A 22,358-nucleotide genomic window follows, 5' to 3' on the forward strand; every position below is an offset into this window, starting at 1 on the left:
TTTCTTTCATGGAACTGACATGGTTTTATTGCTACATACAAGTAAAAGCCATAGTTGATAGTTAGCCCTGCCATTTAATGTCTCCTAAAAGAAGGCCCCAAATAATTTAACCATTGCTACAATAAAGTGATCATTTTCAGTGGAGAATCCTTAATATCCAACAGACTCCTATTTAAAAATCCTATATAGAGAGGCTCCAGACAGGCTCCCAATACTCCCCAAGATTGAATATAAAACTCTGTTGCATTTATGCACATTTTTTTCCTTCCTAGAGAGAAGACCTAGAGCAAGCTTGTTCAACCCGAGCCCCATGTGGCCCAGGATGACTTTGCATTAAGCCCAATACAAATTCATAAACTTTCTCAAAACATTACAAAATTGTTTTTGCTCTTTTTCTTTTAGCTCATCAGCTATTGTTAGCATTAGTATATTATGCGTGACCCAAGACAACTCTTCTTCTTCCACTGTGGCCCAGGGAAGCCAAAAGATTGGATACCCTGACCTAGCGTACTCATTAGGTTCTCAAAAGGGCCTATGACAAAAAGAAAATGTAAGAAGTACTTTTTTCCAGCAAGTGTCTCATTTTCTAGACATGTTCTCTGCAACCAGTTTATCTTGGAAGGCACTCCTAGCAATTCTTGTGCTCCAGGGGAAATCAGTTGACAGACATGTGACTAAGATTTTTCTTCTGAGGGGTATTTGGTCACACCTGCTCTAAAGTCCTTCCAGGTTATTGTTTGTGCTTGCTGGGCTGCTGTGGACGTGGAGGTAAGCGGTGAGGAATGAGGGAACAACTGCGCCTCAGAGCAGCTCTGCTTTCAGCCATATTATGATTTGTCTTCTCTTTATTTTTATTTTTGTGGGAGATACAATCTTTGGTACAAGTGAAAGTGCACTCGCCTGCCTTCTCTTTAGATTTCATTTAAGGGAAGCCTCTATGCCTAAAAAGATTTGAAAATCAGGGTGGAGAATTGAAGGGCAGAGGGGAATGATTACTCTTTGGTCTGTACCGGAAATAATTCCAATGCAGTTCTGGGTAGATTTTAAGGCCTTACCTGCGGATATTCTCTTGGTACACTTCAGAGGCAGGCGAACCTTCTGGAAGCCCCAGTGTTCTCAGGGGATTGTCACTACTACCTCCAACTCAGCTCACTGCCAACATGCGTGGCCTCACAAGCACTTGTCAGAGAGCATCCCCTCAAATACAGAGCTCCACAACACTCACAAAACAGGGAGGGGAGCCATGGGGAGGCAGCCTTCCACTGCTCTCCACATCCACACACTTAATCCTGGAGCAGCCCGGACAGCAGAGGTCAGTGCATTTTGGCCCCTCATCAGCCTGACTTAATTGAACTTAATTGAACAGTGCCCGCTGTGATGTATTGGTCAACACTGAGTGACATTATAAGAAGCAGCCCCGAGTGTGAATCCATGGAAGCAGTTTAGAGCAGGGGCTGCTGTGGTCTCCATCCTCTCCACAAGGATCCACAGGATGAGTTTCTCTTGGATTTTAGCTCCGAGAGCAGCATCCTTTAAGGAATGGACTTATTATTCTACTAGAGCTTCCATGACTTGGGGAACTGCTCATGTCACCCTCCTTCTATTGTCTTCTAGAAACTCAGGGACAAATTTTTGGTATCTCTCGCCTAAGAGTCATTCCATCAATTTTGTAAATTATCATTACTCCTTGCTTCATCTTATCTTTTCTACTCTGGTTTTCCCTTTGTCCTCCTTTTCACTGTTATATTTTTATTTTATTTTCCCTTGTTCATATTTATGTAAGCCACTTTAAATTATTTCTGGAGCAAGGCATAAATCTATTAAATAAAGGAATATTTACAGATGATTAGTTATAAAGAACTGGTAGCTTCTCACTACGGCAAGACTCTTAACATATTTTTAAAGAATAATTAGAATCTAGAATGCTAGGCGGGAGAAAGTTTACTCCAAGAAAACAAGTTTTGCTAATGAGTATAACTAAAAATGAAACATTGGAGGAAATTAAAATAGCAGCCTCCTGTGATCCTGAAGTCTCAATCAACAAAAAATTAATCAGCAGGTTTCCATTTTAAAATGGTACCTGAGACATCTTTCACACAAAATTTCCACCAAAACTGTGTGGGAAGATATAGAAAAAGATGAAAACCCACAACACTAAAAAGCAATCAAAGTCCGTTTGTTGCCAGTAAATGAATGGGGAAATTTTTTATTAAATAGAAGGCTCACGAGTGCACTTGGAGATCCAGTTACTCTCTACCTTTTCTAAGTAGTCACAATAATTGTTGACCCTCCTCCCAGTATTCTCTCAACCTCTAATCTTGGTCCAGAAATATTAAGATAAATGCTCACCATAAAACAAAGCAAAACAAATACCAAACAAACAAAAACACAACAGTTGAGCCTTCTATTGTGGCAGTGGGACTTTTTAAGCATCCGAAGAGAAGCTCACTTCCAACTCCCCTCGGTGCTTCCCTGTTTTATAGCTACTTAGAAAATGTATTTACCCTAAAATATTTAGGTGGGTGGGAGGAAGAACTAGCCATGGTACCATGTTGCATCCTGGGAGGTGTAGTCATAAAGCGTAAGCTCTGGGGTAGAGACTACAAAAACCATGCAAAGTGTGTGATGGTGTCTGTTATTTCTAATTCATTCATTCATTCATTATCTATATATTTCAATACTGTGGCTAGGTTCTTAGCCATCTGATCAGAGAAGCACAATGTGAGGCAGTAAGTGTAACAAAAATCCCCTATCTTAAGCTAGCAGAGTGGAAATGATTTGAGGGCATTAGATATTGGCAAACAATGAGGGTGGGGATAGCATTATCCTCATTTAAGAACTGCTAACAGGAAAAGTTAATGTGGAACCCATGGAAAAATACTGCAGAGAGAAGGAAACAAGTTAGCCTGAAGGCATCATGTGAATTTTACTAACAATCAGGACACAGTGTCTGGTAGCAGTTTGCTTCTCATTAGAGAGTAATAATATAGGTTTTCAATTAAGAGGTGTAAAAAGCTATCAGAGTTCAGCACTTAGACTAACAGACTACAGGATAAGGTGAAATGGGAAGACAAAAGACTGCAGAAAAACTGAAAACACAGAAGCAGACATAGACTTGCATTTGAAGTCTAGACTTACAGAATTACACTTGCATTAATTCTGCAACAGCAGAATTAATATTCAAAAGAGATGGGGTTTTAGTCCATCTATGTCCATCAGGGGGTTGGGTTTAGGAGGATAGAAGAGTGTGTTCAGCAGTTTATGTTATGGATTGCACACAGCAGAGGTCCCCAACCCAGGGGTACTGGTACTGGCCATTGGCCTGTTAGGAACCAGGCTGCATAGCAAGAGGTGGGCAGCAGGTGAGCCAGCATTACCACTTGAGTTCTGCCTCCTGTCAGATCAGGGGTGGCATTAGATTCTCAGAGTAGTGCAAACTCTATTGCAAACTGCACATGTGAGGGACAAGAGCTGTGCTCTCGTTATGAGAATCCAACTAATGCCTGATAATCTGAGGTGGAACAGTTTCATCCCGAAACCATCCCTCACCTCCCGCGACCTGCCACAATCCATAGGAAAACTGTCATCCACAAAACTGTTGGTGCCAAAAAGGTTGGGGACCCCTGGCATAGAGGCTCATTGTGCAAAGGTATGTGTCAAGTGAGTGAGGCCAGGGATAAGGTAGAGAATGCGAGAAAGGACTCCTGCTTTCAGCTGGCTTCATCTGCCAATCCTGGCCCATGAGGTGAAGCATCTAGCAGGGAGTGAGATGACAGATGTACTTTTGCGTCTCCTAACATGAGTCCTTCACAAGCCTCTAAAAGGACAGGAATTAAGAAAACTACAGAACAATGAAGACAACAGTCATGGGAAATTAGAGAAATGAAGGGAAATGAATGTGAGCTTCAAGAGACAGGACCTTGTCTTGTTAATGCCCAGAACGATGCATACATACACATGCAGTTTTGTCTCCAAAAAACAGAGAACATGTGTTCCTTCCAAACACACATAAAACATTCACAAAAACTGACCATTTATTAAATCATAAATGCAGTCTTAACAAATTCCCAACATTAGCAATTATGTAAGCCATACTCATTATTCATAATGCATACTAAAAATTAGTAACAAAACTAAAACAAAATGCAAAAACAAATCAAAGTGTTATCCATCTCACTAACTTAACTTGATTAAAATGAGAATTCCATTGGAAATGATCAATTACTTGGAAAAGTTTGACAATGGGCACATTGCACATCAAAGCTAGTGGGGTGGAAACAAAACTGAATTTGAGGGAAAATTCATTAGCTATATTGGAAATATATATATTTCTATATATATCAGAATATATAGAAAAACGTGTGAAAACAAGAGAGTAAAAAGAAGACATTAATAAATATAAAAGTATATTTTTATATTTTATTATATATATTATTAATATGTTATATATTAATAAATATAAAAGTAGAAATTAATGGACTAGGAAGAAAAATAAAAAATCCCTGGGATTAATGAATGAAAGTAACAGCTGGTTCTTCAAAAACACCAGTAAAAAAATGAGACTGATAAGTTCAAGTAAGAAAAGAGGGAATGATAGAGAATGAGAATGAGAGCAAGAGAGAGAAAAAAATCTATAAACCAGAGGATGCCTAAGTATAGTGCAGAGAAATTTTTTTAAAAACATGATGAGAATATTAGATATAATATTATATCAATACATTTGAAAATCTAGATTAAATAGATGATTGCCTATGAAAATGTAAATTACTAAAGTGGGTTTAAGAAGAGTTACAAAATCTAAATGGTTTAACAACCAAAGAAGAAATCTATAAAGAAAGTAAAAGATCTGCCCCTATAAAGACGCAGCAGGCCTAGATAGCTTAAAACGTGAATTCTCCCAAACTTTCAGAAAATTATTATGTTATATAAAGTGTTCTAAAAATAAGATAAAATAGAGAATCCTTGCCATGTTATTAGTATAACCTGATATCAAACTGAACGAGATAGCATCAAAATGGAAACCAGCAAATGGAATCTGGTTTTTATTAAAAAAACATAATCAAGTAAAATTAATGCAACAAATGAAAAGATGATTCAAAACTGATAAATCTATTAATGTGATTTACAACATCAACAGATTATAGAAGAAAAAACTGGCCAGGCACAGTGGCTCATGCCTGTAATCCCAGCACTTTGGGAGGCTGAGGTGGGAGGATTGCTTAAGCTCAGGAGTTCAAGACCAGCCTGGGCAACATGGCAAGACCCCGTTTCTACAGAAAAATAAAAAGAAATTTTAGCTGGGCACAGTGATGAACTCCTATAGTTCCAGCTACTTGGGAGGCTGAGGCTGGAGGATCTCTTGAGCACAGAAGGTCAAGGTTGCAGTAAGCTGTTGTGCCACTGCACTCCAGCATGGGTGACAGGGCAAAACACTGTCTCAAAAATAAAATAAAATGTAATAAAAATAAAAAAGAAAAAGTCTATGATCATCTACTGCCAAAAAGCAGTCACGTTCCTGATTTAAATTGTTTAGTAAGTTAGGAATAGATAATTTCTCATTTTGATAGTATCTAATAAACTTAGAGCAAGCATGACACTTAATAGTGAAACACCGGAAACAGGTCACTAAGGGTAGCAGCAAGACAAAGGCAAGGTGCCAGATGTCATTACTATGTCTCAGTGTAGCATAAGTTGTCACCAATGCAATAAAACAAGAAAGAGAAATAAGTATACATGACAGAAAGGAAAAGATAAGTGTCATTACTTGTTGACAATACGATTATCTGTCTGGACTAGCTAACATGATCACCCAAAAGACTACCAGAACTGAGAAGAGAATCCGTTAGGGAACTAAGTTATAAAATGTAAACATGAAATTAACAGTTTCTATACACCAGCAAGAAGCAATTAGAACATGTAATAAATCTCATTTACAATATACACACAATGTATAATTAAAAATTACTTGACAAGAAATGTATGAGAGCTTTGAAAAAAATCTATAAAACTTCACTGTAAAGTAAATAAATGGGAATAAGTACTACATTCTTGATAGGAAAGACAATATTACAGAGATATCAATTATTCTGAAGTAGATACATACATTTAATGTAATTCCAATCAAAACTTAAAAAGACTTTTTTGCAACTTGAGCAGATTTTAACAAATCATTTAAGTGAAGGACTGAGAAAAGCCCAAATGCTTTTAGAAAATGATATCATTTTCTAAAAATCCACACGGTGAAGAGAAGACCATCCAACAGATAGCATTATAGATTATAAAGTTATTATAATTAAAATAAAATAGTATTTGTAAAGGAATAGGGCTTCTAGATCAATGGAACAAAATAGAAAGTAAAAAATAAAACAGGTTTATAGAAATAAACGGCTAAAATATACTAAAGGGGCATCTGAAACCAGCGGATGATAGATTATTTAATAATAATTTTGTGATAAATGCTTAATTTGAAGTTTAGATCTTATCACATATCACCCAGAAGGATAAAGTACAGATGGTCTAAAGGGCTAAACTGAAAATAGAAAACTACAAAGGATTAGGAAAAAATTGGAAAAAAATCCTTATAACCTTGCAAATTTAAGGCCTTAAGGCACCAAATACAAAAATAATAAAGGAAATAACTTATAATAACCAAAAATAACTGATAAATTATTATGAATAAAAATTTTTGTATGTAAAATATACTTAAGGCAAAAGTGACAGACAAGGAGAGAATAGTTTCACGTGTAAGCATCAAAGAACTAAAATCTATTATACAGTTAGAAAATAAAACTAATTCCTAAAAATCAGTAAGAAAAAGACAAATAGTCCAATAAAATAACAGATAAAAAAGTAAATGTAAATTGCTTATCAAGGCTAGTGGGATGGACGAAAGAAGAAGAGTGCAAATAGCTTTAAACACAGGAAAAACTGCTCAATTTCAGTAGTGATTATGAAAATGTTAGCCAAAGGGAATTTTTTTCTTCATATAAAATTGGCAAAAATTTAGCAGACTGACAACACTATTGTTGACAACATGAGAGAACATACTCACACACTGTTATGGCTATGCAAATTGCTATGAAGTTTTGGGAGCTTAATTTGGCAAGTCTATTTTAAAATTAAAGACCCACATGTTACTGTTGCACCTTTAGTTCTTATTGTTTCAAAAAGTTCTGGGAAAAAGCTCAGTCCAGGAAAAACAAAAACTGGTTGGATCCCAGAGATGCCTGAGTTGGAGATGAGCTTGGTGAACTTTCCCATTACCATACTACAGGCCCCCCCCAGGGAGGAGCTTATTCCCCATTTTCTATACAGGCTACTATGTAGAATCATGAGGCAATACAGTGAGACCCTACATTAAAAAATAATAATAATAATAATAATCATCATAATAAACCAAAAAAACCTATCAGAGTTTTGATGTCTCTGGAAGTGCAGCACTATCCCCACCTAGTGGAGAGGAGTGGGTACTGCCACTAGCTCAAGGTCACTCCCCGGGAGGCAGAGGCAGTGCCTCTTCTCTATCAATGCTTTGCAAAGATTAGCAGTAGAAGACAAATTTCAAGCCATTTCAGAATAAATAGAAAGCTAATTGAGGTGGAGATGTGACATTTTACACCTGCAAGTGAATCATGCAGATAAACTCTCAAGAGTATCCCTCGAGGCAAGTCATTCCATGTTTCTGGACAACAATCTCTACTTGAGCTAGATAATAATGATTTACACTTGAACCAAAATTTTTACTTTTATTCTATGATCATAACAATCCCATGAGACAGATTTTTAATGATCTTCTGTTTTACGGAGGAGAAAATGGGTGCTTGGACTAAATAAAAGACCTTTCCTAGGCAATATGTTAGCAGATCAATCAGGGCTGATACCAAATTCTATGGCTTGAGGACCTGAGTCCTCAATTGTCTTTATGGGGGCCTCAGGACCAGGGATGCGGCTGAGGCATTCATAGAAGATCTTGTAGCAGACAGTGGTGAAATCTTGGACCATATCTTTGGACCTGCATGAGTTGTCTGTAGCCACAGGGGACAGTTTCTGGCCAAACTAAGAGTATAGGGCATGGCAGCTAGGCTCCACAAGATTTGGTATTGGGTTGACAGTGATGTGCAGGTCTTCACCAGAAGAGGTGGGGGCAAGGGCAAGGGCACAGCACAATCAAAGGCACAAGGCTGGGAATGAGCAGGGTGTAGAGAATATAAAGTTAGTCTGGCTGGGAGCCCATGAATTATCTGAAATTGTAAGCAAGACCATTTGTGCATGTGTGAGTGTGTGTGTCTATACAAGTGCATTTTTAAAGGGAGAAAATTCATGGCTTTAATCACATTTTTCTTGAACTAAACCATGTGGGAAGAACCACTGAGGATCCGGAGAAGGGGTCTGATGTGGACTAAAGAATCACAGAATATTGAAATAATGTTTACTGAGCCCTAGTGTCAATCTCAGACAGAGCTTAGCTCTTTATAAACATCTCTTTCACTTGTCACGAACACCCTTTGAGGTGGGTTCTAATATCATCTTCATTTTACAGATGAGGAAACTGAGAACTAGAGAGATGCCTTGTCCAAGGCCACACAGTTGGATCTGAACCCAGGCAGTCTGACTCTAGATCCCTCAACGCTAAACCCAAGGCCAGTGGCCCTCAAACTTGAGTGCACAGTGGAATCGCCAGGAGGGCTTGTTATAACAGGCACGGCTGGGTCCCATGCCCAGAATCTCCAATTCGGCAGATTTCTAATGAGTTCCCTGGTGGTGCTGATGCTGCTGGTCTGGGGGCCACACTTCACAAATCACACTTTGAATTCTAGGTCATCATCTCCAAAGAGGACATGGAGTCCCAAAGAGCTGATGTGACCTGTCTAGAGTCACTCAGCTACTTAGCAGCAAAACCAAGACGAGAATCTGGGTCTGTGGATTCCAAACCCAGAACTCTATGCCACTTGTGCTTGGAGGAGGGCACATCTTACCTAAGAGAGTGTGTGTGCATTTGCACGTGTGCACTTCCATTACCTGATGTGTGTCTAGATCCTGGAGCTGGGTGCTAGGGGAAGATGGTTCTTTGCTTGGCTCTTCTGAGCCCAGTCGGGCTCTTCTCCACCTCCTGGCCCGCCGGTCTGTGGTGTGGGGGGCCTCCTCCGGCTCGCTGCTGTCTGAGGTCTCCCTGCTGGTCACCTGGGGGTTGAAGTTCACATCCAGTTCTCCCTGCAGGCGCATCTTCTCGGCTGCAGGGTTCCTGGGGGCCTTCCTCTGTAACCAGGACAGCCTGGCCTGGTGCCCAACTTCTCGGGAAGAGCCCGCGGAGGAAGTCTCCGAGTCAGAGCACATGGCCTCAGGGTTGGGGGAGATTGCAGAGGATGGGGAGGCAGCTATGGGGCCTTGGTCAGCGCTCTGGGCCTGTGTGGGCTGAGGCTGGGGGTTCCTGGGCAGGCCCTGGGACCTGGGACACAGCTTGCTCAAGGCCTCACTCCAGTCAAAGTCTTCTTCGCTATCGGAGCCCATCTCATCGTAGGCAGATGCCACACTGGAGGCCACCTCCAGGGCCTGAAATGTCCCGCTCTTAGGTTTGGCCAGTAGTCGGGTAGGGGGCGGAGCGCCGTCCTTCAGGGCCACCCAGTTCCCGTCGGGGCTCTGCAAAACTGGGGCCAGGTCTGTGGATGGAGAAGATAGAGAAAGCAGAGAGGGGCTGTTGTCACTTTAATGCAAGATGAGGTTGCGACTTGTTACCTCCCCAAGAGTGGCTTGTCGGGGTGTTGGAGAGCAGTTGCCTTTAGGAAGCCCAGGAGGGCAAACCCAATTGGTGGGCAGAGTTCAAAGTTCCCCGAGGAATCCCCTGAAAGCTCAAAGGGTCCCAGTGCTTCACAGATGGAGAGAAACTTGGAGATCTGGCTCCTATTTCAGTCTACCTGGGTTGACGCCACCTCAGTCTCCTCAGCACTGCCACACTCCTGCCCTAGGCTTGTTTGAAAGGGGAGGGGAGAGGGCTGCAGTTGGCAGTACCAGCTTCTGGCTCTTTGACCTCGGGCTACAATTTTGTCTCTTGGATCCTTAGTTTCCCCTCACTGATGGGAAACAATTCGACTACCTGCCCTGGCATACCTCAGAGGTTAACGCATCTGCTCTTGGCTCTTTTATAGATCCTACTTCATAACAGGTTCCTGAGACAGGCACGTAGGTCTATTTTTAACTCAAGGAACATGCCTCACTCTGGAAAGGACTTGAGGCCAAAAAAACTTTGGTATTTCCAATCTCATTTTACAGATGAGGAAACGACGAGCGAAGTTAAGTAACTTGTTAAAGGTCACGAGCTGCTAACTTGTAGAGTGAGGACGAGGTGCATCCTCTACCTGACTCCAAGGCAGCTCTGGGCTACAGACTGTGCCTCGGAAGCCCCCGGCCAGCTGCAAAGCACCATGCAAGGGCAGCTGGAGCAGCTCTCAGGCTGTGACTATGGACTGGAGTGGTCTAAACTGGGCTCAGATCTGCCCAGAACATGGTCCCAAGGATTGATCTGCATGCTGGGGGTGGATTGGTAAAAGTTGTTTTGTCTTGTTTAAGGCGAACAGGAAAATGCTTTCTTCCCATGTGTCTGTGGGGTGGGAATAAGGTGATATGCTGCTCCTTTGGCTATGGGTACTTGGCCCAGGACTGAGGCCTCAGGCACAGCAGTTGCCAGCAGGAGCTGCCATTTTTTTTTTTTTTTTTGAGACAGAGTTTCACTCTTGTTGCCCAGGCTGCAGTGCAATGGCACAATCTCGGCTCACTGCAACCTCTACCTCCCAAGTTCAAGCGATTCTCCTGCCTCAGCCTCCCAAGTAGCTGAGATTACAGGCGCACACCACCATGCCTGGCTACTTTGTATTTTTAGTAGAGATGGGGTTTCGCCATGTTGGTCAGGCTGGTCTTGAACTCCTGACCTCAGGTGATCCACCTGCCTCAGCCTCCCAAAGTGCTGGGATTACAGGCGTGAGTCACAGCGTCTACCTTTTTTTTTTTTTAAAGCAGGACTGTTGCAGGGATGTCCGTGGGAAGTGATGCGGACCCCAGGGCTTTGAAGAAACCATTCCCCAACTTGTGTGTGGACATCTGCTTCGGGGCTTAAGGCCTGCAGCAGCCACAGCCCTGATGTAGTAGGACTCTGAGGCAGGGTCTTACTTTATGCTACTTAAAACACACAGGTTTTCTACCAGTTAAACTGCTACTGCTCCACATAATTTTCATAATAAAATGAAAGTTATCAGTATTTCACAGTGCTGCCCACAGAGCATTGTACCTGCTAAGCCTGTTACAGAACCACAGCCTTAGGGGAATTCAGATGTTGGTAGAACATATGTTTTCGACAGCGACCCAGTTCTACTTCCACTGCCTGACTGCAGCTCCGACTGGCAGGACATTGAGTTCTTTTTATTTTGAGAGTCAGGAAGTGGGGCTTTCTCTGACGAGGAGGATGCTGGACCCTGGCAGTGGGCTGATACAAGCAGGGGCCTCCAAGAAGCCTGATACCACGCACCGGCCTTTCTCCTGCCGCTCCTGCCTTCAGTGTCCCTCTCCACCATTTCCATGTAGTAAAGCCCTAGTGATCCTACAACACCTCATCCCACCGGTGGGAACAGCCTTTTCCTGAAGGGCATTCTCATCTCCCTGCTGGACTTGGCCTCTCTTCTCTGAGCTCTCCTGGCTTGGGACCTGGCTGGCTCATTGCACGTTCTTCCATGTGTTCTAGCTGTCACACACCTGCTGAGTGTGAGGACAAAGTCCCTGAGGCAGGGCCTGGATCTCAGGCATCGCTTTATCCTTAGAAGAAGCCTAGCCTTCTCTGTCCCAGAGTCAGTTTGTGCAGTGGAGAGACCAGTGGCCTCGAAGCCAGAGGTCCAGGAGGAAGCCCCACTCAGCCACCTGGCAGCTGTGTGATCCTCTGTGCCTCGGTTCTCTGACTGGTGAAAAGGGCTTAGCTAACACCTCTCTGGGTTGTCAGAGGACTGCACAAGGGGATGCTCGTGAGTGTGTTACACATGCCTGCTCAGAGAGATTAATTCCTGATGGCTCCTTTACCCTTGTCTATAAATGGAGGAGGCTGCTTTAGTGTAGGGCAAAGAACAATAGCTTTGGATTCAAGCAGACGCAGGGCTGATCCCCAGCTACTGAATTTACTAGCAGGTGACCTTGGTTAGAGAACGCTTCTGGGCCTACTTCCTTGCCCAACAGTGGGGTCAGTGTGACCCACCTTTGGCTATCACTAGAATTATTATGAGATAACGCATGTAAAGCATCAATCCTAGTGCCTGCTATACTTAAGGCCCTGAGCTATTTTTAGCTTATATCTGTTGAATCCGATTTAGCAGTAGTACTTAACACCTGGTTATGAATTAACACCCATGCACTCCATATGTATGTATACAGAAAAGAGATATGTATCTGATAGTCACTATTCAGTATTACACATTAATATCTATACAGCAACACTATTTTCATTGACAGTGGAATTATTCAGAAGAGTGGCTCACTAGGGTTGTTATTACCATTTATTATTGGGCTCTACTTATGGTGGTGGTAATAGCAGGTCTTTTGAGAAAAGTATTTCTCTTTTGCTGACATTCTCCTAATGCTGTGTCTGGGGATTGTCAGTCAAGTGGTAAGGGTTTCTCAGGAATGCTCAGGCTCTCAGTGAAGCTATGCATGGCTAGTAAGTAGTTATATTGATTTTTCCTGTAGCAGGCTCTGTGGGTGCCCTACCCCAAACCTTGGCCCTCACCACTTCAGTGTATGCCAGCTGGACTTCCAATTGCCAGCACTTGCAAGTCTTCACTTGAGGCTTGCTCTGGCTACTAGAGCCTGTGCTGCTTGCCCCAGAGGCAGGGTGGAAGTATCACCTCCTGGGAGCAGCCCTCAACCAATGAGTAGGGGAGCTGGTGGCTAAGTACCCCAGCTCTCTTGCTTGCCAAGCAGAGGAGTCTTCTACACTGGCTCCCAGAGTCCCCAGTGGGGTCAAGCTCCAGCCACCCACAGTGGCCATCTGCTCAGTAACAAGTCATTTTATTGCCTGATTTTCTTTCCTTGTTTCACATCCCTACTCCCCTCCCTGTGTGTTTTCTGGGCTCACCTCACAAATAAACTATAGGTCTTCAGATCCTCATATTAGGATCTGCTTCTGGTGGGAGTCAAACCAAGACACCCACATGATGCAAAGTGGACTCTGAGCATGGCTGTGGAGCACTCACTCTAAGAAGAAAGGAAAAGTTCTCTGGACCTTCTAATCTGTCACTGAGGCTGCTCTCTGGACCATCTTTCAAGACTTGACTTATACATCACTCCTCAATTGCATATGCTTGGCCTTCCTTCCTTGAGGAGCTGGCTATTCTGTTCTCTGAGCTTTGCCAAAAAGCTTTCATTTCTTAACACTCAAACTACATTATAGTTTATTTTCTTGGTTGTCTACCCCACCCCTTAATCCCGATCGTGAGCTCCTTGAGGACAGAGCCACGTCTTCTTCACTGCTATGCTCCCAGCCCCTGGCCAACACTGGGTCCCGTCCTGGGCACATGAAGACTACTTGTTAATGAACACAGGCACCAAAGGCTGCAGGGGCGATGGGGCCCATTGAGCAGCTCTCAATGAACCCGGCTGTCTACAGCTTCTCCTGGGGCCCTGGGAGGAATCCAAAGAAGGAGACCCTTGATGGAGCCACTCAGGGTTGGCTCTAGGGTTGGCCATGTTGTAAATGTGGTCCCTGGGCTCCAATACCCACGACATGGTGAGATGGCATTCAGCCTATTGCCAACTCCCCTTCTCCTGCTCTTTTATAACTCCAGGTTGCCTCATGCCTCTGTGGAAGCTGGAAGTTGACCAACTTTTACCTCAGCAAATTTTACTTCTTAGCAAAAACACAGACGGCTCCCTGGATACCCAACCATGTGAAAACTTTGGTGGTTTTTGAGCAGCATTATCAAAGCTGCACCTGCACTCCGATATCCCAGTCTCTCGGTCCATCAGGAACACCCCTCGGGGATCCTGCTCCCGCTTCCTCTTTCTCTAAATTCCTGCTCTTCCATTATTGTGCAGACAACTAACTCTCAGTGAGTGATCCCAGAGCAGTGACAATTCCCCGATCTTTATTTCCCCAACACTGAGCACACACAGCATATACAGTAGATGCCCAGTCAAGGTTTATAAAGTGAAAATGCATTTGGGGGGAAACCCATTAACTGCTATAAGCACTGCCAAGACTGAAAGCAGAGTTACTGTGGTTTACCCAAACCATAGTGTCCCTAAGACTGACCCCAACTGGGCACTAACAGGAATCTGAATCAACCCTCCTCCTGAGGCATAAACACAACTGCTAAATATAGCTGAGTGGGCATTCACCTTCTAAGATGACCTCCACCTCCAGAACTCCTCCATTTGATGTTTCTGCCCAACTGAGACTGAGCAATGCCTGTAGGAATAATGTGCTTCCTACTAAACATTTCAGACATCCCTCAAGACCTCTGAGGCTGGCATGGACAGTTTAGCATGTCAACGGCTAAAAATTCCTCAGAAAACCAGAAGTTTTCCACCCAAGTCCTTTTGAAAAAATTTTAAATCTTTATCCTGAGAGATGCCTAGATTTTTGAGCAGAATGTGAAATATTTTTTTGGGTGTGTGATGTTGTGGAACTAAGTTTTCTGTTTATACACAATTGAAAAATTACCTATGGGTGCCTAATTTTACAGAAAATTATGTCCAAAATCATGTTTTGAAAACAAAATTCCTTTGCAAATTTATTATGAATGCTTATAATCCAGTTGGAAACTATTTTGTGAAACAGAGCATCTTGTAGTTGTTTTTATAATATCCTACACATTTATCACTTTGCAACTCTGAATTTTGAAATGATGGTTTTTGTTTATTTGTTTTTATGTTAGAGAGACACTTATAATGCAGTAGTTGAAAGCCTGCAAATTGGAGTCATGATGTTTGGATTTGAGGACCAGCTCTGCCTACGTTGGCTGTGGGGTCTTGAACAAGTCACTTAACTTCCCTGTCCATCAATGTTCTTATCCGCAAAACAAAATAATGACAGTGTCTAGTAATGCTGTTGGAGGAAAAAATAAAATAGTGCCTACATATGGACTCTGTATGTTTTAAAGTGATTTTAGAAAGCTAGATATTGTGCATTGAAGTTCTATTATGTGGTATTCTCAGGTACTCTGTGGAATCTAACAGTCCCTTTTCTGTGTGCATTTGCAATCCACAGAGAAGGAGAGAGAAGTGAGAAAATGAAGAGAGAGAGTGAGAATATGAATGAATGAATATGAATAGACTGGGAGGGCAGAGGGAGGAAAGAAAGGCATATCTAGAAAAGAAAAATGCACTTAAAAAACAAAAACGAACACCATATACCTAAGTAAAGAAACAATCATCTGCTGCAGAATTTCTGCAATGTCATGGCACTGCAGTTTCTACTGATAGGTACTAAAAGGTCAATATAAAAATAATCTCTTTTGGTAAATCTTTAGAATGACAGTTAAAAATACTTAATGTTTTCTGATTCTTTGCCCTGTGATAATAATGGATTTTGTTTCTACAGTCGTTGGTTAAATCTTTTCCCTTTTAGAGTAGAAATAACAGCACAATCTTTAAAAGCTTATTACTAGGATGGCTATGGTGCTGTTAATCTTTTTTGTTGTTTTCATTGTTCAGGAAAGGGGTCTAAGTCTGACAGGACATGGGATGAGAATACTGTTAATGGTTTCTTCATGTGAAGACAAATATGCCTGGCCTCCCGACACAGTGTGTGTATGCAGGAAATAGGAAGAGAGGAGTAGACCTGTGCAGGGGTGGGGGGAAGATTTAGTCTGACATTCATGTAGACCAGGAGGCCCCCTGAGCACAGGGACTTCATGGCCCTCGGCCATCACCCACGGTGATGGGTCCAAGCACCTTAAAGTCTTCTGATATGAGACTTTAGGAAAATGACTCAGTTCATTTGAGCCCCTTCATTTTGAGGGATTACATGACTCAACAGCTTTACAAAGGACCACGTGCCATACATGTTGAAGAGTCTCTAAAGAGGCAAGCTGACTTGCCCCATGTAGAGGCAGGACATTCTAGGGGGAGGAAGCAGGAAGAGCAGAGGCGCAAGCAAATAGCAATGCCGTCCTCAGGATGTCCGTCAGGCAGGGATAGACAACTGCCCACCAAAGACTCTTTCATGACCCAGCCATGTTACTGGTATGCATCTGCCTGGCCAGGATGCCATTTTTCAGGGCCTCCTGCATTGAGGTGGGGCCATGCGACCAGTTCCTGTCCACAGGTTGGGAGTGAAAGTGGTGTGAGCTCTCCCTGCTGAGATGGTTAAGAAGCAGGTCCCTGCCTTCTCCATTCTCCCTTCCTCCATCTGCTGTCTGAATGTAGATAAGCCCATAAAAGACTCAGAGGCCCTGGAGGATGATAGAGTCACAAGGTGGGAACTTTGTACTTTGGCCTCTGAAGGCTTCCCATAGGCCGGGGGGACTTGTACTGCACTGTTGTGTGATGAAAAAGAAAATGATTGAGTTAAGCTGCTTACATATTCAGTTTACGTGTTATAGTGGCATATGCTACCCTAACTAATGTATCCAGTTTCAGAAAGGACATCCTTAAAACCAGACCTACAGACCCAAATTTGGTGGGAGCCAAATCCCTTTGAAAGTTGAAATGCCATGAGAGGTTAGTTTAATGTTCCTGGCCTACATAAGACACATTCTTCTAGTCCACATAGAACAGGTAGCTGAAGTGCTGAAGTGGGTGTGCAGTGGAGTGATGTGAACACACTTGTCCAGGAGCCTCCCCCCACCAACCCCCGTCCCACAGGTCTCAGCACAGAGCATAGAATGTGATGACACCCTGAGAGCCTTCATCCTGCCAGAGCAGCTAGGAAAACTGCCTAAGTGGAGAACATGACTACATTATATATTGTGTGTTGTGCTGGAGGCCTCATGACTTGGTGGCCCAGAGGGACACACACCAGTTCAGACTTATGGGAAGAGGAGCTGGGTGGCCATGCAATAGCTGAGAAGCCTCTAAACCACACTTTTGAAACCCACAGACCAACTAGATGCTGCTTAAAACAGTTACTTGTTTCATCCAGCCTGTCCACGCTCTTCCAGCTGGGCAGAGCAGACTCTGCTCTTGGGTGTTGGCCTTGCTCCCTTGGCTGCCTTGATGTCGATGCAGCCTCTGCTGGAGGGGTCTTCAGGGCTTCTTCTCCAGTGATTGAGAAGGCAGACTGGGACCGCTGTGGAAAGAAAAGAGGGGAAGGGGTGAGCTCATAAGTACAATGCCTGGGAGGTATGCCTTCACCTTTTGGGGGCAGACATTGTACAGCATGGAGAAAACATGTTTAATGGTAATGCCTCTTTTCATGTGAGCCTTAAAAGCTGCAAATCAGTATATAATGCCAGGTAATGGTACAAATGTTTATTCCCTTGCAAGTCAGCGAGGCCTAGTAGAAAGAATGAGATGTAGTGGAATTTTATGGGGCCAGCTCTCATACGGCTCTTTCTTATCCACCACTCTTGCGGCCAGTATTTCTCAGGGCCAGCTGTGCGTGATGAGTTGCTCTCGAGTGTGCAAAATGGAAAGCATCTTCTCCTCAAAGATCTCCAAACCTGAAGAGATCCCAGAGCAAGGTATGATCCATCCACAGCACAGGACTATTACAACATATTCCCATGTAGCTCCTAAATTAAAGGAAGGAAAAAAACTCTAACCTAAGGATAAGTGGCAGAAATGGAAATTCAAGTGACTGACAGGAACAAATTCAAATTGAATTACAGATATATAATGCATTATATATACATTATAGATATATTTATATATAATATGTTGTATTGTGATGCTCAAATGTTGTATAGAGAATTTTATCAAATAGAACGAGACTAAAGTTTTCCTTTGCCATTGAATGAAGGAATGATATTTTACTGGTTATTTTACTCTTTTTACATTGGTAATCTTAGGAAGGAAAGGGTATATTCACAAAGCCACTGAAAGCATCTATGATTACAGTATTAAACAAAGTACTGATCAGAAACTCAGGCCCCTTTGCAGTGGGCTTCCCCCTGCTGGTTGACGCCAGCACCAGCAGCCCCTACTCCCTTCTGTCCCAGTGCAAAGTGTGCTCATTTCCTCACCTTTCTCTCTCCCACAGGTATCTAGACTAGGAGACAAAGGCAAGCTCCCTCAGAGAAGAGCTGTGGGCAGGGCCATGGGGTGCTTTGGAGCTGCACCCAGGAGTCAGCCGTGCCTGGGCTCCGTGACCACCTTGGCTACACTACCTTGGCCAAGTGACTTAATTCCTTGAGAGATGTGGAAACTTAATCTTGCCCTGCACTCACAGTAAACTGTATGATAATGGTAGCTTTAAAAAAAGGTATGAGAGAATAACAAAGAAAGAAATATGGCAAAAATGAGCACAGGATACTTGGGTGACAACACTGAGATTTAAGATTAGAGGTTGGAAGACGAAGATGCACTCAATGGCCTTGCCTCCTAAGGACTCTGGACCAGTCTGAGGAAAGACACAGAGATAGATGAAGATCAAAACCCAGCATCCCCATTATCACAGGCCAGGCTAGGACCCAGGACCCCTCACATACAGGGCGTCTGGTACACTCTGTTGGAGAGTGGCAATGCAGGCCAGTTCTGATTCAGAAAGAGTCGTAGGAAACCTCTACTTCCCCCATGAGACCTGGGGGTGATCTAGGAGGAAGGTGGGCTTACAGAACAAATATGGAACCCTCTAAGCTATGAACCAAGTGTTACAACCTGCTCCCATCCCTTCAAATATAGAGGCGAGAGCATGATGGGCCTCCAGACCTGCCTTTCGATGCAATGGTCATAGGTTAACACAACCCAGAGGTGATGAGCTCTCCCTGTCTTATCAATTCCTCAAGACGCTGTGTGTTAATAAGGCTCAGTTCAAGCAGGCCATGGCCTGTGGGAAATCTACCAATTGCCCCCTTCCCCAGGCTGGGCTGGGGGTCATGGGCTTCTTCGATACTTATGTTTTACTGCACTCTTGCAAACATCTCTCTTCTGGCCTGGGGCACCCATTAGACTGTGGAGCAACTGAGGGTAATGTTCTTTTAGCAGTGACATCTGTAGCCTCTGGCACAGTAACTGGTACAGAATTGGAAATCAGTGAATGTTTGTTATCGAGTGAATGGTTACAACATGAGTTTTTCAAAGTGCCTAATTTTTTTCCAATGTCTTACACAAAATTAGGGAGTAAGAGAAAGAAATAAAAAGGAGCCGATTGTCGTCTACACTTACATCCTGGAGAGCAAGGTTTTACTTGGAGGAGAGCCAAGCTAACACATAAGTGAAGTGGCTTTTGGCTGAGTGTCATCTCTTTCATTCTGAGGGCATAGCAAGCACTGACCCTGCCCCTGGTGTCCAGAGCAGTTTGGATGATGCAGCTTGACAACACCCAAGGTTTTCATGGGGCTAGGAATTCACAGCCATTCTGCGATTTTGCTAAATATCTGACAGAAAATGAGCAGCTTTCAGAGAGGACAGAGATTGAGGATGATGGTCAGCTGGCAAGTGAAGTTATTAAAAATGAAGGAAAACATCGTTCTATGGCAAACTTCCATGTATCAAGAGGGACATACCCTTGGCCCTGGTGTACATTGGGACTGGCTACGTTTCTCCTCCTGTGTGATTACACAGCTCTGTCCACACCGTTGTAGTTGTGCACTGACTTTCTGTGTCTTCCACACACAATGAACTCCATGAGGGCAGGGATGGCCTTTTGTTTGAGATCCTTGGTTGCATGTTTGTGACTGAATTTATAGGCTGTAAGACACAGTGCTAGCCCTTATGAAGCTGACAGTCTAGTTGCCAGATGCAGTATTATTACAGCCTCACAGAAGCCATTTACTGTATCTAGCCTTTAAAAAATATCTACAAGCTTCTCACTATAAATCACTGAATACAAGTTTAAAAAGGGGAAACAATACTTAATATTTCATTTTGCAGTGACTCAGACTTGTGTGTATATGTGGCGGCTGGGGTCCTTTTTTATGGGACAAGAATTCTCCCCCATTCCCTACAAAAGCCAAGACTAACAAATGAAAAGTCCCTCTCTGGTCCCAATAGCAGAGAGTAGGGAATGCCAGGCTATAAAGATAGTCTATTTCAGGCAAGTCATTGTTCCACACTAGAAAAAAACTACACCCTGACAACCATAAAAGTCTCAACAGAGCTGTCTCCAACAGGTTCTAGGCCACTGGTGGCCTACAGTCTCCAGCCAGGGTGGAAAAGACAGTTCTGAGACCCAGGTGTGGTTCGGCCACAAATTCATTACAAGCAACACACGCCCAGCAGAGGGCACCACAACAATGCTTTTACTCACCAGCTAGTTCAGCCAGAGAGGAGTAATTTATTTGTTTATTACACTGGCTTATAACCCTGGCTGAGCCCTCTGTGCCCACTTTTCTTTCCTACCCACAGCCTCCGCTTGTCTTACTTATTCTAGGGTACACAGAAGACGCAGGGCTGGTGACTGGAAGGACTGGTCTGAGTTACAGTGTCTGAACATCTGGGCAAGGGAGCTATAGGGGGAGTCCATGGATCCAGGAATGTTAGCACATCAGCAATCCCTTGCATTGATGAACTTGAGAATTTGGGCTTTCAGAGAGGCCCTTCCTCTTAACTCCTTGGGCATTAACTTATGGGTAATACATTAGGTAGTGGATAAATGCCAGCTCCTCCTCTTGCTATGTGGGATCCTGGAAAACTTTAACTGTTCTAAGCCTCAGTTTCCTCATGTTAAGGGATCAGTATCATGCATAGCACAGAGAAAACATTCAATAAAAGCCAAATAAGAGCATTCATTAAGGGTTACCACTAAGCCTGTGTAACCGTTCTCTCACTCAACTTGATTGAGTAAACAGAATCAGGATTGAATAACTTGCCCAAAGCATATGGATGGCCAAGGGTAAGGCAAGGGTTGAGCTCGGGTCTGACTGATTCCAATTCAATGCTCCTCCATGCTCTCTTGGTGTGTGCCTGACAGCCTTTGCTGCAAGCCTGGGAAAATGCACTCCTGGTTAATGCGCCCCAGCCCAGCAGGACTTGCCATCGGAACCAACCGGTCCCGAAGCTTTGGGCAAAACACCCAGTGTGATCATCAGTTACTTTTGGAACACCATTCTTTGCAGTAGCTGCATCTCCTGTGTGGGCAGCAGCAATGTGTTCTACTTATATCTGTTGGAACCATAGATTGTTGCTATGATTGCTATGATTATCACCAACGGGACAGGCTCCCTGTGGCACCAACCGCAGCTTTAAAATAGTCTTTGCTCTCCAAGAGCCCACAATAAAAAACAGGGAGAGAATGTTTTTAGTATCAAAGATCTGAGGACAAATCAAGAAGAGTGGTCATATGTATACATAACAGACATGGCTTTGCTTTGTGTTTTTAGGGTCAGATGTAAGTATTAAATTCAATCCAGTAATTATAGCAATGATAAAAAGTACTTTAGTCCTATACTATGGCCATTCAAAAGAGAGAAGGAAGTGAGGAAGGAAATGACAGAGACAAAGGGAAAAGGCTGAGAAAATAGGAAGGGACAAAAGACAGGAAAACAGAGAAAGCCAGACAGAGATTCATCTTAGTCACTGGGCACACAGTAAGTGTCTGGTCCCTGGTGTCATCATCATTATTACAATAAGATCACAATATTACTACAGAGAGGTCTTTTTATTTGCATGCACCCAAAGAGGCATGAAATGAATTATAACACCCACACTGGTGCCTTCTAGGATATTGCATCTTAAGGTTTTGAAAGCCAGGTCGCACTGACCCCCATACTGGCAGAGAGCACACAACGAGGGAGGAAATTAAAAATGGAGCATTCACACCGAACCTTAGTCCAAGAGAATAGATGAGAACTCCCATCTGGATGGGGAAGAATTACGTTTGGGTTTTGCAGTCAAGCCTAAGCAGTGGTGCTGATGGGGTTTGGGGATTCTGCATGGTTATTTCTTAAGCCAAAGGTGTCTGGGTCTTTAGAAAATTGAAAAAGGGGAGGCCCTATCAGGAGGCCACAGGTTTAGGGCCCTCCACAGCCTGTAGGTCAGGATTCTGTCTCAAGATATTGTAAAGATACCATCCTTAAGCCTGGCATCCTGTCAGCATCACTCAGGGGCTTCTGGTAATATGGAAGCCCTGGCTCCACCCCAGACCCCTTGCATCAAGACCCTTAAAGTAGGGCTTGGGCAGGTGATGCAGATGAGTGTCCAGGGTGAGAACAGCTTGAGGAAAGGTGGGAGAGCTATGTTCTCTGAAGTACCCAAGAACCGGAACTCAGCCCATTGGTTTGTGTCCA

At 43.4% G+C, this 22,358-nt stretch overlaps 1 protein-coding gene and 1 long non-coding RNA gene across 2 annotated transcripts in view; one reads left to right on the top strand and one right to left on the bottom strand.

Moving 5' to 3' along the window:
* The window catches only part of LOC105519791, a 127,251-nt gene that overhangs the window by 100,843 nt on the left and 4,050 nt on the right, over positions 1-22,358 (top strand). The gene's annotated exons all lie outside the window — the stretch shown is intronic.
* The window catches only part of MYRIP (myosin VIIA and Rab interacting protein), a 417,935-nt gene that overhangs the window by 57,382 nt on the left and 338,195 nt on the right, over positions 1-22,358 (bottom strand). Inside the window, exons 8-9 of the mRNA XM_011953264.1 lie at positions 17,101-17,260; positions 9,019-9,656 (exon numbers count right to left, since the gene is read on the bottom strand). Of these exons, the coding sequence (XP_011808654.1) occupies positions 9,019-9,656; positions 17,101-17,260 (798 nt within the window). The remainder of the gene's footprint in view (positions 1-9,018; positions 9,657-17,100; positions 17,261-22,358) is intronic.

Source organism: Colobus angolensis, unplaced genomic scaffold (assembly GCF_000951035.1).
Source record: "Colobus angolensis palliatus isolate OR3802 unplaced genomic scaffold, Cang.pa_1.0 Scaffold36, whole genome shotgun sequence".
Classification (NCBI taxonomy): domain Eukaryota; kingdom Metazoa; phylum Chordata; class Mammalia; order Primates; family Cercopithecidae; genus Colobus; species Colobus angolensis.